Source organism: Ictalurus punctatus, chromosome 18 (assembly GCF_001660625.3).
Source record: "Ictalurus punctatus breed USDA103 chromosome 18, Coco_2.0, whole genome shotgun sequence".
Taxonomy (NCBI): domain Eukaryota; kingdom Metazoa; phylum Chordata; class Actinopteri; order Siluriformes; family Ictaluridae; genus Ictalurus; species Ictalurus punctatus.
Window position 1 is genome coordinate 15,718,595 of NC_030433.2, and position 15,304 is coordinate 15,733,898.

Genomic DNA, 15,304 nt, shown 5'->3' on the forward strand with positions numbered 1-15,304 from the left:
ATGAATGAATTCACTCCTAGGGCCAATATAGTGTACCATCTACTGGCATGTTTTTGGGAGGTGAGAGGAAACTGGAGAACCCGGAGGAAACGCACTTGAATACAGGGAGAAGTAAAACTCCACACAGACAGTATCGAACGGTATTTATCAAACTGTGAGACAACAATATCCACTGCACATGCCACATGCAAGCTTCAGGGTTGTATATGACACCACTCCACTCCTCCTCCCCACCTCCTGTCCTGCAGTGTGCACACACAGAGAGAAAGAGAGAGAGCGAGAGAGAGAGAGAGAGAGACCTGCCCCCTCCGCCTACTTCCCTAGCTCCACTGCGGTAAACACCAGACCTCCACTTGCTCTTCTCGCCTCCTGCTCGTGTTTTAAAACCGCTACACACTCGTCCCTTTTCCACACCGGCTGCCTTCTCCAGGCATGGCAGACGGCCTTGTCCCATCATGGCAGTGCGACATTACACCCTCGACTTCAAGCTCTCTGCACCAGGTGAGGTGAAATGAATGAGCAGGAGGAGGGGGAAGAGGCTCGGGGCTCCGCAGCACAAACACGGGCCTCTTCTCTTCTCCTCTCGCGGTGCCGGTTTATTGTTTGACTAATGGCTACCAGCAGCGGCGGTTTGTTAGAGTTGTTACATGCACTAACGGCGAAATGAACCCCCAGTACTGCTGAATAGCTATTTGATTAAAAAAATGCTTAAACATGGGGTATTTTGACTGTAGGTTGCTTGATCTTAAGAAGGTAGCATGTGTGCTAAGGCTAGCTTCTCATTATGCGTTTACTGAATTAACACACGCACTCGCCTTGCAAAACACTAAAAAAAAAACAATAGTTCATTTAGATATGTACAAATTCAGTTTCTTTGCTCATTTCTCGTTAGCTACAGCGTTTTCGTAAAATAGACACGACCACTGACTGGACAGTGATTAGCGCTCTGCTAGCAGCAGTGTATTTTTAGGTATTCTGGCTATATTAAGCACCTGTACGCGACATATCAGATAACGCTCATAAAGTCAGTATACCGTAAAAAAAATAAATACATAAATAAATTTAAAAAATCCTGGATTTAAGCAGTGAGTCACTTAGTCTATTACCGTTAATCTGCATCAAATCTCTGTCTCTTTGTGCTACCAGGAGCCTGGCACGTACACATGGCACATTTTTAATCACTCATCATCCATCTGCTACACATGTAAAAGCTTTTGTTTCAAGAATAACAACAAATTCACACGACATTCTCGACTAAGTGTGCTGTGCTTTAACATCTTCATGATCTCCCTAGGTAGCTAAGGTCTTTTATTTTCGAGCAGTAAAGTACACAAGAGATCAGACTAGAGCAAGTTCCCAGTGTTGTCAAATCTTTGCTCTAGAAGTTGCCGGATGACGTCATACAATATTTTACATATTTCAGGGTCGTCAAAACATTTGCATAACCAAATGTGTTACACAAGGAAGGAAGGAAGGTTTTCTAAATATACAGTACAGTAGAAAAGAATAGAGTTAAAAAATAATACATTATAACATATTTCATGGAACAAAAAAAAAAACTAAACATGTACGGTACGGTGCAAAAGTCTTACACACATGCAAAGAAACGCTGTAGAGCAAAGATGCCTTCAAAAATAATGAAATTAAATGTTTCCACATTAATAAACAATACTATACATGCCAGTAAAGAATAATAACTTAAACAAACTCAATATTTGGTGTGATTACTTGGAAAAACAAAAAAAGTCAGATATTTTAAATAGGCAGAGAAAGGCTACTGAGGCAACTGATTTATTTTTCCTTAAATTTAACGTAAATATAACTATATAACTGTTTTCCTGTTGTAAAATATTCTTCAGATATTGTGTATTGCATAAACACAAACATGTAAAATGGTAGCATATATGAATAATTTCATGTTTTTCTTTGCTTTTACTGGCACCAGAGTTGGCAGGTTACAAAAGCAGCCCAATTAACAAAACCAGCCTAATAGCAGAACTACAAATCTGTCACTTTCAGACCAAATACACAGTTTATAAAGTCCGACAAGGTGTCCACTGTTACCTAATTTTGTATTTAAAAATCAATCATACATTTTTAATAAAGCAGTAATAAAACAAACAGTTTTCCCTCGATCGTTTCCAAACTGGATTGATGACTTCTGTTATCACATTTTGTTTTATTATAAATAAAGAATAAATATGAGAATGCGTAGACCAATTCACTGACACAACATTGGATAATACATTGATACAGTGATGTAGATAGCTAATGTTGAGAACGGGACCAAGAAGCACACATCTAAGAGGACGGAGCACCTGCTATTAAATGTGGAGAAGTTTTTTGGTGTGTTGGTCCAGTTGTTTCCAGGGCAGTGGTGGCTTTTGATGATCTTTGAGTCAGTGTGCTATAGGATTTTGGTACGGTTTTTATTCCAACCGAATGTGGCTATATAATATTTTTAGATAGATATACACAAGACCTAACCTTTGACATATAGGCAAAATGTAGTCTAATTTGTAAAGAAAACTTGTCATACAGGAAAAGCAGGGAGAAAAAAGCTATTTAAAATGTCAGAACACAGAGTCAGAGTACACAAATTTCATTCCTGCCTTATTTGCTTTATGCAAACACAAGAATGGACCTCAATGGTTGTAATCATGGCGCAGCTGAGTGTCAACCAACATCATCTTATGTGATGAGCCTCAAGTGTAAGATTACACAAAAATGTACCCCAGAATTTGTCATTTGCCATTGGTATAAACTGGAATAATAAACTGTTGTGTTTTAATCCCTCGCTCCCCACTCACTTTGTAAAGTTTGCATTGTGATTCATCATGTCCTGCAGCTCTGGTTTCATAGTTTAATAAGATTAATTTGTCTGCCACAATAATAAATCTTGGTGTTAATATGTATGTATGCAATGTGTCAAATGAGAGATTTGTGCTGTACGATCAGAGGATGGATTTGCTCACGGGGTCAGTAAGACAGAAGGACTAATTCTCCTTCTTGAGGTAGAGGTCATATAATAGTAAGGCTGATTGCTACTTTGTCAGCATATACTCCATCTGCTTGCCTTCTCTTGTTCCAGCTGACCATTCTGCAACTGTTCGTGGCCTGCAGTCTATATTTCAAGAGCAGGAAATGACAGAAACTGTCCATGACACAGAGGGGCATGGATACTTGGCCACATTTATTGGCAAGAATGGCAGGTAAGTACCATCACCCCCCACTGTGGTAACTTTCATTTATATGTACAGCATTTGTCAGATGCAGCTTATCCAGTGTGACTTACAGAAGTGCTCGGTCATCTTCCTGGAAAACAAATGTTTATTCTTGTGCATATCGGCCTAAATCTAAAGGAACCAGCTTGCTAAGGCAGTGCGAGTTAAGTGAATGATTAAAGTGCTAATTGACAAGGTGGGTCTGCAGGCCACATTTGAAGGGAGCACCAAGACCCAGCTATTTTAGGAGCTAGTGAAAGTTTATTCCACAGCTTGGGCACCTGTACAGAAACAAGTGATGATGCTTGACTTCCTTGTATCTAGAAGGTTGTTATATTATGACAAGTTATTCTTGTGGATTTAAGGGATTGAGGTGCAAAATTTCACCGTTTCCGTTGTGGGGAGGGGAAGTAGCTTTGTAAGCAAGCATCAGGTTTATTAAATCTATAGGAATGCAGCAGTGGAGTGAAGTGGGTGAAATTAGGAATACAAGACAGATAACTCCATTCTGGTTGCGTGCCACGCTGCAGAAGACCAGCCAGGAGCAAATATCAGAAGAACAATCCTGCACCTGATACCCCTTTACCACTGACAAGTTAACAGTGCTGTATCAAACCGCTGATTTAAAAATGGCCTCAATTCCCACCAGTTTAAGAATCATTCTCTTATGTAGCCGGCTGTCTAAATTCCCTTTTGTATCTACTCTGTTTATAAGCAACAACCTCTGAGTAGCAGCCTGTGTATCTGCTTGTAGAATACAAGGACTGGTGGAATAAAAGGGCAATCACTGGGCTTTAGCATGTAACGGTATCAGTTTTGAAATACATCCTCAAAGCAGTGCAATAAATAAAAAGTTTGACCAGTTTTCCCCAGTGTATCAGAACCAATTATTAGGTTTCATTAGATTGAAAATGTCAGTTAAATTGGTCATAATGGTCAAACAACTAAGGTGTTACAGAAAAAATGTTAATAGACCAGAGTGCAGCCTTGTCTGAAAGTACAAATACCCCCTGGCCACCATGCCCCCTCTCTGAAAACACCGGGGGGTATTTGTGCTTTTATATTCAGACCCTCTTTGGGATAACCAATGATTGGCCAGCTAAGTGCATCCTCCGGGCAACAATGGGCCGTGTTTAGATGGGCACAGGGCCACTTTAGTTCCTTTGTGTATTTGGCTTAAGGGCTTTGGCACACACGTCCGGTTTTGTGTGTGACTCGTAGTAAACACAGCTGACGAGCCTTTATGTTGACTTTAGCTGGTATGAAGCTGGCCTGTGACAGACCACATTTTTTTTGGGACAATGTTCTTTGTAGGGTCTTAAAATTCTTGATAAAGGAACTTAACCCTCCATTACAAATGTGAACTTTTTTTGGCTGTCAGCATCTGTTTTTTTTGTCACTGTTGGATCAATGTGAAGAAAGGTCTCGGTCTGTACTTATCTGTACTGATTGTACTTGTCACAGCTACAGAGCTATCAGTTGATGAGTATCTTGCCTAAGTAACCTGGTGATATGTAAGGAATAGGGCGAGTGTTACAAGAAAATTATTAAAATTTGGGTGCTGTGGTGCATGTGAAGTTGCATCTTGGTGAGTTTTATTCTGCTTATGTGTTTACAGCAAAAACCAAGAGCACATACAAAACAAAGCAATTTGAGTAAATCTGTAAGATAAGTTATGCAAAAAAAATGAAAAGAAGTTTATATTGCTGTCATGTCCCAAGTCTGTGAGTTTTCAAGGCTTGCACTAGATGTGTGTTTAGAAATGAAAACCACTTATAGCTGCCATCAGTGATTTGATTGGACACGCTGGATGGTAGATTGGCTGAAACACAACGTGGTAGTTAAAGTTCTGATTTTGATTTGGCTCAGTCAGCTGCAAAGTGGGGAAAAAAGTGGATTCTGCAGACATGTGTACAGTGCAGGCCGAGCCTGGAATTTACAACATACATCACATGATCAGAAAGCCCAACTTGTTTAGTTTAACAGTAACACATTAAGTCTAAAGGTTTGAAAATAGATCATGTGTAATCTGTTATGTTCCCTGTGGTGTTTTATTCCCCTTGCATACTTTGTTTCTCCAATATGAACTATAGCAAAGAGACTGTTCTGATCCTGTATATTTTACTGTAACAGTTCCTGTGGGTTGTGCTGTTTTAGTATTGCTCAAGTACCATCTTATTTCTTTAACCTCTAGTTATTGAGAGTGAGAGACACCACAAACAAAAGTATTTCTACTTCATCACTGAACATTAAACTGGTAATATATAATATAAACTTTTTTTTGATGATATTAACTCATTAACATTAACTGGATATGAAATATACTACTCTAAAAATACATTTTTCTGTCCTATATACATATATATATATATATATATATATATATATATATATATATATATATATATATATATATATATATATATATATATATATTTTTTTTTTTGTCAACTCTTTCTCATTTAAATCAACAGTGTACTGGCACTTTATTTCACTGCGAGCAGCTCAGGCAACGTGGCAAAAAAAAACATTTAGACTCGACGTGGAAACTCCCGCTTCACTGCTCCAGTGTCCAGTGTACAATTTTAGCAGTGCAGAAATTACAGAGCTTACAAGCTGCAGTTTTTCCGTCATTCCACACAAGAGACCTCTTTACACATGAAATCGAGGTATTTTCCCGCCCTCTTTTGATTGACAGGATATAACCGCCCCTGATCATCAGATGTTTTTAAACTTTCGGCCAATGGCCGATAGCGTGAAAATTGCCTTTATCGGCCGATACATTTGTGCATTTCTGACAAAAAGCCTTGTAATATTGCACTGTTGCAATTGCAGTAATATCATATGCTATTTTTTATGTAATTTATTATCACAGATATTGTGTAAGAAGAATTAACTCTTGTAATGATGAAGCTTCAATAATCACTGTTCTGTACATTCCTTCTCTCTTTTCTTTTGGAAAGAAAATGCAGTCCCTTAAAGCATGGAGTCAAGAGCAGTACATTTGTGAAGAAGACTGGTCTCCTGCTCAGTAGTGTACCTTTTTTTGAGGTTCTTACTGATGATCTTTATCTCCCTGATCACTGACATGCCTCCTCCATGTTTTCTATCATGTCCTGGATCAACTTAGCATGCATTGGAGCAATCAAACACATTGTGGGGCTGTGCTCCTCTGACATTAGAAGGGTGGCATCTTTCATTGGCTTAAGGGCGTTTATAACATGCTCTGCACAAGAAAGCACTGATTCTGTGAGAGCGAAGATTTCAGCCGCTCCTTTTCTCACCACAGGTGATGGCAACGCAGCACAAACAGCCGGTTGTTGCTCAGATCTTTCAAGCATCTCATATGTGCTGTTCCGCCGAGTGATGATGTCTGGTTTCAGTTTGTGACATACAGTTTGTTTCTCCTCCAACTGATGCTTTGCAATTGTGTTGCGGTGGAAAAAAGTCACGATATGCCTCACCCTCCATGACAGCCTTGACACTGCCGGCAACTTTAGCGCTTACCGAGAAGCCAAATTCAGCGTGAGCATAACATCTCATGTATTGCCAAGCTGTGCTGCAACATTAATGTTAGAGGCATTGTCAGTCACCAAAACTCCGTCTTTGTTCACCTAATTGGGCCCAATTTGGACATTTTCACTTAGGGGTGTACTCACTTTTGTTGCCAGCGGTTTAGACATTAATGGCTGTTGAGTGTTGAGTTATTTTGAGGGCACAGCAAATTTACACTGTTATACAAGCTGTACACTCACTACTTTACATTGTAGCAACTCACTACTTTACATTGTGTCATTAATTCAGTCTTGTCACATGAAAAGATATAATCAAATATTTACAAAAATGTGAGGGGTGTATTCACTTTTGTGAGATACTATATTAACTTGGCATTACAGAGTTTGCACACAGTATGGCACTTATCAACGACACCATTCCCTTCTCTTCACAAAATCCAAAATGTTGGCACACAGTCGATTTCAAATTTGATGGCGTAAGGTCGTAGTTTGTCCATCTTTGTCCAAATGAATAGAATTTGTCACTGCTTATTTTTTTTCTGTTTCTGGCATGCACACAGTCATGATTTGAATTGATCACAGAATCAATTCTATATTTTTGAGAAACGATTCAGAATTGTTAGTGAAAGAATCGAGATGCATCGATTTTTTTTTTTTTTCTCCCACTGCTAGTATACAGGCTATATAATGCTGGGGTTGGGGGGGAAAAGACCAGCCCTCACAAGACCAGCCCACCAGGAAAATTCCCAAAGTTCCCAATGGCCAGTCCTCGCCTGGTTCCAGTGGGTTGCGATGCTTTAGTATTGCTCAAGTACCAGCTTTTTTTCAACCTATGGATATTGAGAGTGAGATACTTTATCCACCAACTAACCCTCTGCATTATGGGCAGCTTGAGACTGTGCCAACAAATGTTTAGTCTGGAAGCTCACTGATATCTCAAACAGTTGTGATGTGTTCTTTTCAGTTGAGAAAAAGAAAAAACTGCTGCGAATGTTTCAACAGTTAATGAAATCTTGCTACACAAACCGAATCTCTTTATTTCCCGACATTGTTTTGCTTACTCAGACTTGATAGATATATAATCTACATAGATGTAATTGCTGAGGTGCCCCCAATGTATAATTTGCCATTTTGTCCTTGAACAGGTTTGCTATCCTGAGATTGCACTCTCATGGTCTGGTGACGTTTGACCTGCAGTGTTGTGAAGGAGATGATTCAGCACAAGTGGACAATGTGAGTAACCACAGCTCACATTTCCATAACACATGCCACTGCCTACAGGGTGTAATGCTTAAGTTGCTGCGATAGTAAATTTCCCAGAGAATGGTAGATTTGTCTGAGCCAGACTTGCAAAATATCCGTTTTAATGACACGTTCATATTAACACGCTAATACGGAAGCTTTAAGGCTCATGAGACCTTGTTATAAAGAAAAACAGGACAGCGAAGGCACTTGTGATCATCCTCATAAATTAGGCTTAGCTGAATTTCTTGTGTTTAGTGTCTTATAACTTGGCTTTCATGTTCTCGAACCCACCTATTCTTGCCAAATGCTCCTTTACGTTATCTAAAAGTGTTTTATGAAGTTTAGCTTGATATGTATTATCATGCCGTCATTCAGTCAGTCTGTAATTAACTCTGGCTAAACTGATATTTTTCTGTAGCTACTGAATGCACTGGAGAAGAAACTGAAGACTCTGCTACATGGAACTATCCAAACAGTCAAGAGGTGTGGCTTTTTTAAAAATTCATGAAATGCACACTGTAAATGTGCGTGTGTGTGTGTGTAAGAAGCAGCCTCTAGAGAGTAGAGTGTTTATTAAAAATAAATGCTTGCTTACTAAAACTATTTAGTATTAGATACACACAAAAACAGAAGACAAATACCTTCTCACAGCACTATATGTGTCCAAACCAGAGTGTTCCTTGAGAGAGGACGGGATGGCTCTGGGGCAGTCAGAGTCTCAGACCCAATAACCAATGTTAAAGCAACTATAACCTTCAGTGGACATAAGTACTTCACTGACACTCACAGGTGCCCGATGGACTTGACTGGATTTACAGTGCAGCCGGAAAGTATTCACAGCGCTTCACTTTTCCCACATTTTGTTATGTTACAGCATTATTCCAAAATGGATTAAATTCATTAATCATATCAAAGGCTGTGAGTACTTATGTAAATGTGCTTTTTTGTTTTTTATTTTTAATAAATTTGCAAAGATTTCAAACGAACTTCTCTCATGTTGTCATTATGGGGTATTGTTTGTAGAATTTTGAGGAAAATTATGAATTTAAGCCATTTTGGCATAAGGCTGTGACATAACAAAATGTGGGAAATGTGAAGCGCTGTGAATTCACAGTATTCACAGCCTTTGCTCAATACTTTGTTGAAGCACCTTTGGCACCAATTACAGCCTCAAGTCTTTTTGAGTATGATGCTACAAGCTTGGCACACCTATTTTTGGGCAGTTTCTCCCATTCTTCTTTGCAGGACCTCTCAAGCTCCATCAGGTTGGATGGGGAGCGTCAGTGCACAGCCATTTTCAGATTTCTCCAGAGATGTTCAATTGGGTTCAAGTCTGGGCTCTGGCTGGGCCACTCAAGGACATTCACAGAGTTGTCCTTTAGCCACTCCTTTGTTATCTTGGCTATGTGCTAAGGGTCGTTGTCCTGTTGGAAGATGAACCTTCGCCCCAGTCTGAGGTCCAGAGTGCTCTGGAGCAGGTTTTCATCAAGGATGTCTCTGTACATTTCTGCATTCATCTTTCCCTCGATCATGACTAGTCTCCCAGTTCCTGCCGCTGAAAAACATCCCCACAGCAAGATGCTGCCACCACCATGCTTCACTGTAGGGATTTATTGGCCAGGTGATGACTGGTGCCTGGTTTCCTCCAGACATGACTCTTGCCATTCAGGCCAGAGTGTTCAATCTTTGTTTCAGCATGGTCTGAGAGTCCTTCAGGTGCCTTTTGGCAAACTCTAGATGGGCTGTCATGTGTCTTTTACTGAGGAGTGGCTTCTGTCTCGCCACTCTACCATACAAGCCTGATTGGTGGAGTGCTGCAGAGATGGTTGGATGACCTTCAATGCTGCAGAAATGTTTCTGTACCCTTCCCCAGATCTGTGCCTTGATACAATCCTGTCTCGGAGGTCTACAGACAATTCCTTGGACTTCATGGCTTGGTTTGTGCTCTGACATGCATTGTTAACTGTGGGACCTTATATAGACAGGTGTGTGCCTTTCCAAACCATGTCAAATCAACCGAATTTACCACAGGTGGACTCCAATCGAGTTGTAGAAAATCTCAAGGATGATCAGTGGAAACAGGATGCACCTGAGCTCAATTTTGAGTGTCATGGCAAAGGCTGTGAATACTTATGTACATGTGTTTTTTTTTGTTTTTTATTTTTAATAAATTTGCAAAGATTTCAACAAACTTCTTTCACGTTGTCACGAACAAACTTCTTTCACGTTGTCACGAACAAACTTCTTTCACGTTGTCATTATGGAGTATTGTTGGTAGAATTTTGAGGAAAATTATGAATTTAATCCATTTTGGAATAAGGCTGTAACATAACAAAATGTGAAAAAAGTGAAGCGCTGTGAATACTTTCTGGATGCACTGTACATCCTTTCAAGGAGCCATGAACTTTTCATTCTTAAGAATATTCAGACGTCGGAATTGGGATGCCAAAAAAATAGTTTTTGTCTTCTGACGAAAATATCCTTTAAATTTAGTCAGTATTTTGTCATGTCATATTTATTCATTTTAGTCAGTTTTACTCTGACTAAAATGGCATTGAATATGAGTCAACAGAATTTTAGTTGATGAGAAGATGCAAAAATGAAACCAAATATTCAAACATTTTATATATTTAACTTAAACATCTATGAACAAAAAACGTGAAAACTGCGCTTGTTGTGAAAACCTGATCTCCTGAAATTATAACATTACATTGAATACACTACTGTAATACAATATTTATGCTTTAGTTCTTCATTGACTGTGTTTTATTGCGTTGTTATTGAAAGAGCGTATTCACAATGTGACTTACCATTCTACCATTCTTACAGTGCACACGGTTTTTACATTTGAATGTGCATTTTTATCTTAAATTTGAAGGATATCCAAAATGTTGGTGACATTCATTCTTATGTAAACAAACACGCATGTTAACACAATGGGCATTATCGAGGTCAGCAAAAATGATCGAGGTCATGTCTATATATTGTACGATAATCCTATAACATGATTATCTTGACAGGCCTAGTGGGCGTGCTTAGAAGGAGAGCTAAACTGGTATCAAAATACTGTTCAGTGTCTGCTATCATGGGCAGCCGTCATGATATCAGTCATCAGCCATCTTGATACAGTCCAACAGTATGAACAGTAGAACAGTATTCTGCATCTCTACTACTTATGTCCTGTATTGCTACTTTGAGTTGTTATAAATAAATTGTTCGTGTATGTGTGTGTGTTTGCGTATGTGTGTGTTTAATGTCAGGCTCCCTGCACTGCAGCGAGGGGGTGAGGTGGACAGGTACTGGCCGACGGCTGATGGCAGGCTCATAGAGTACGATATTGATGAAGTTGTTTTTGATAAAGACTCAGCTTACCAGAACATCAAAATCCTGCACTCGCACCAGTTTGGCAATATCCTCATCCTCAACGGGGACGTTAGTAGGTTGCACGTGCCACACTGTTTTCAACAGCTTTTATAATGACTTTTTGACCAGACATATATAAACGTGTGGACACGTTCCTATATAAATTTCTTTGTAGATTTAGCAGAAAGCGATTTGGCCTACACACAGGCCATCATGGGCAATGGCAGGGAGCACTATGCTGGGAAGGAGATTCTGATCCTGGGTGGAGGAGACGGAGGCATCCTTTGTGAAGCTGTCAAGCTCAAACCAAAGATGATCACCATGGTGGAAATATCCTTTAGATTTCTATGTATTTTAAGCATTTTCTGGACAAATAGTCACTTTCATGTAGAATTTCTCATTGTAGAAAAAGATTGTTTATGTAGCTGCCTTAATGTACCAGACATTTATCTTTTATATAAGTATTTGTATTGTTGCTATAATAGAACTTGGGAGATCCAAATTGGTGTGAATAAGCTGGAAAAAAGGGCCTAGTCCTCCTCCTCTTCATCCTGTGTGAAATTTGTAAATCAAGTCAAAAGTATAGACACACCTACTCCTAGAATGGTTTTATTCACTTTTTCTACTATTTTAGAATAATAATGAAGATATTAACACTATCAAATTGATTTATGTGACCAGGAACAGTGTTAAACAAATCAAAACTCTTTTATATTTTAAAATGTTAACAGTATTCCTGATTTTTGAGGACACTTCACCCAGGAATCTTTTCTTGATGTTCCCAAATAGGCAGAGCTCCTCACTGCTTCTCCTAAGATATAAATGAAAATTATTAAATAGATTATAGCTAATTTGGGGAAATTAATAAAAACAAACTAAGGCCCAAACCTGTTCCAGCATGACAATGCCCCTGTACACAAAGCGAGCTCCATGAATACATTTTGTCAAGGTTGGAGTTGCAGAGCTCAAGTGGGCTGCACAGAGCTCAGACCTCAACCCCACTGAACACTTTCAGGATGAACTGAAACCCTGACTGCACCCCAGACCTCCTCGCCTAACGTCTGTGCCTGACCTCACACCTCACTTGTGGCTGAATGGGCAAATCCCCACAGACATGCTTGAACATCTAGTGGAAAGCCTTCCCAGAAGAGTGGAGGTTATTATAACAACAAAGGGGGAACTAAATCTGGTATGAGATGTTCAAAAAGCATATATGGATCTGATGGTCAGGTGTCCACATAGTTTTGGCCATATAGTGTACTGTATAAGGTTAATGCTATTTTTCATTCCATAATTCACACGTCACGGGGCTGTAATGAAGTGCAGTTAAGAGGTACAGCGTTTTATTTTCTTAATAACACCTGCACATAGACCAGATGGTGATTGACGCATGTCGGAAGCACATGAGGAAGACTTGTGGGAATGTTCTGGATAACTTAAAAGGGGACTGTTATGAAGTAAGGCCAGTTATCTATCTATCTATCTATCTATATACTGTATCTATCTATAAAATTTAAGTCGTCTAGTTCATATCTGTTACCAAAGGCTATACATGTAACTTCCTTCTTCATTTCTTCTTTTATCTCTCTCTACATTCATTCACAGGTTTTGGTAGAGGACTGTGTTCCAATACTTAAAAAGTTTGTAGAAGAGGGAAGGACATTTGATTACGTCATCAATGATCTAACCGCAATCCCCATTTCTACAGCACCTGAGGAGGGTTTGTGTCCATATTTATGCCTTTATGTAAACCTAGTTCAGACTAAATGCTGAAAGATTCTCAGAGCTTTCTAAACTGTAATAACACAAAAATTGTACAGCTGCTTAACTTCTGAAAATCTGAATTTTTGCAGAGTCAATGTGGGAATTCCTGAGGCTCATTCTTGATTTATCAATCAAAGTTCTACGACCTAGCGGCAAATACTTCACCCAGGTGAGCACGGGACTCTCTTGGGACTCTCTTGGCATCTCCGGATTCAATTTGATTACGATTCAGGCTGCCAAGATGTGATCTTTGTTGATCCTTTTTTAAATTTTATTTCTACAGTCTACCTTGATGCTTGCAATTGCTTGATGCTTGGTATTTTGTGCACTGTTACAGAATGTATCAAAAGAGAATCATTTAATCAATGTTTTTCCATACCTTGTTTACTTGAGATGATGCTCTTCCTACAGGGTAACTGTGTGAATCTCACTGAGGCACTCAGTGAGTACGAGGGGTTGCTGAGAAGACTTTCATGCAATGTGGGTTTCTCCAAAGAAGTGGTGTGTGTTCCCTCCTACCTAGAGCTGTATCCTTTGCCGAACCAAATGTGAAATAGTTCAACGGTAAATGTTTTGGGGAGATTTTAAATCAAATTCTGTTTATATTTAGCATTTAGAAGATCATTTGACTATGGACATTTGAATTAATATAGGATTGTTGTGTACACTGTAAAATTAAAGGGTTTGTTCTTTAAGATAAAAATTGACACCCAGAAAACACAATAAAGAGATACAGAGCTGGCCACATCCACACAACCGTGTAGTTATGTGATTAGGTAGATACAGCTACATGTTTCCTTCAGATTTATTAGAAATAGTCCTTAATAATGTTGCCTCAGGTGGATATTCTACACCATTTGGAAGAAGTAATGCATAGTCCCTGCTTGCTGAAGCCTCACCCTTCGATGCACTGAGGGGAGACATGCACTCATTTCTCCATGCACTGTTTTTCCTGTCGCGCTGTGCCCTCCTTTTTTTAGATGCCAGTTTTTAATTTCATTTTTGAAATCACACAATGATTGTATGTTTGTTTTTAGTTTGTTAGATGGTTTACTGTGTGGTTGTTCTGCATTGACTCTCTAGTGAGCACTGTGGTGCGGTGTGTGTATGTGAATGTGGGTGTGTGTGTGGATTGGATACTGCAGATGATGCCGAAGCCTGAAGGGTAATTAAGCATGTTTTCCACCTCTGAGTGCATTGAACAATCAGACAACAGGCTATTTGCATTCTGGTTTTATGATAAATTATGCTTTTTACTGTAGCTTCACTGATCTGGTTCTGTTTTATTTTTTTGACTTCCTATTGTTACTGAGCTTTGATTTGATTTGACTCACTGGAAAGTTAATAGCAGTGTTGATGCTGAGGGTGCTCAAGGAGGATCCTTTCTGTTCAATCATATATGTTAAAAGGGAAAAGGGTTCTGCAGTAGCAGAGTTCGTTCTAGAGTTCTTTTGTTGAACTGTGAATATTATTTTGTTTTAGTTTTTTTATGATTAGCGCCTATTACATTCTGACTTTAAGTTTCTGTGTGTTAGGCACCGTTTGCTTGAAGGAAATGGCTTTTACTGACTGTGGATCCCACATATTTACTTTCATCATCCATATTAAGGTGCTTCATTGACCTTATTTATTTTTATTTTATTTCAGCAGATACACAATACTCTTGCTCTGAAAATACACTGAGTTCATCAGAGTGATAAAGATCTATTAAAGAGACTTGGAGAGAACATTTTCTGGCCTCAGACATGTCTTTCAGATTTGTTTAGTTTTTTTGTTTCTGATTTTTAAAATTGTATATGGTGGAGGATTCAATTCACCTGTTTATGAAGAAATGTGTTTGGAAGAGAAAAGGCATAATAAGGTACAAAGGAAATTTTATATTTCATTAAAACTATTCCCATGACCTAGATTGTTTCACTACTTTGCAGATGAGTCATTTTTAACATTTAATATTTGATCATATTTGTATTTTTATATAAAAAAAATTATCATTTATATTTTTACAGATTTGTCACATTTACTAATATTTGCCATACATATATTTGTATTGTGCAGTGAGCTGCCATTTTACATACAAGTGCATTTACATATTATTTAATAAATGGGCAGCTCATACTATTAAATACCAAGTTAATATTAAACCCATATGGTTATTATGCAAGCTCTATTGTAGCAAAGTTTTATCTATCTATC

General features: G+C 38.7%; 1 protein-coding gene across 1 annotated transcript; it reads left to right on the top strand.

Annotated features, from left to right (window-relative positions):
* The first annotated feature begins 274 nt into the window (after positions 1-274).
* Positions 275-14,840, top strand: sms (spermine synthase). The gene is made up of 11 exons (XM_017493317.3): positions 275-501; positions 3,092-3,212; positions 7,885-7,972; positions 8,403-8,467; positions 11,245-11,420; positions 11,523-11,677; positions 12,715-12,804; positions 12,953-13,067; positions 13,201-13,280; positions 13,523-13,638; positions 13,951-14,840. Exons 1-11 carry the CDS (start codon positions 456-458, stop codon positions 13,979-13,981), a joined length of 1,083 nt encoding a protein of 360 aa, XP_017348806.1. The 5' UTR covers positions 275-455; the 3' UTR covers positions 13,982-14,840.
* The last annotated feature ends 464 nt before the right edge of the window (positions 14,841-15,304 follow it).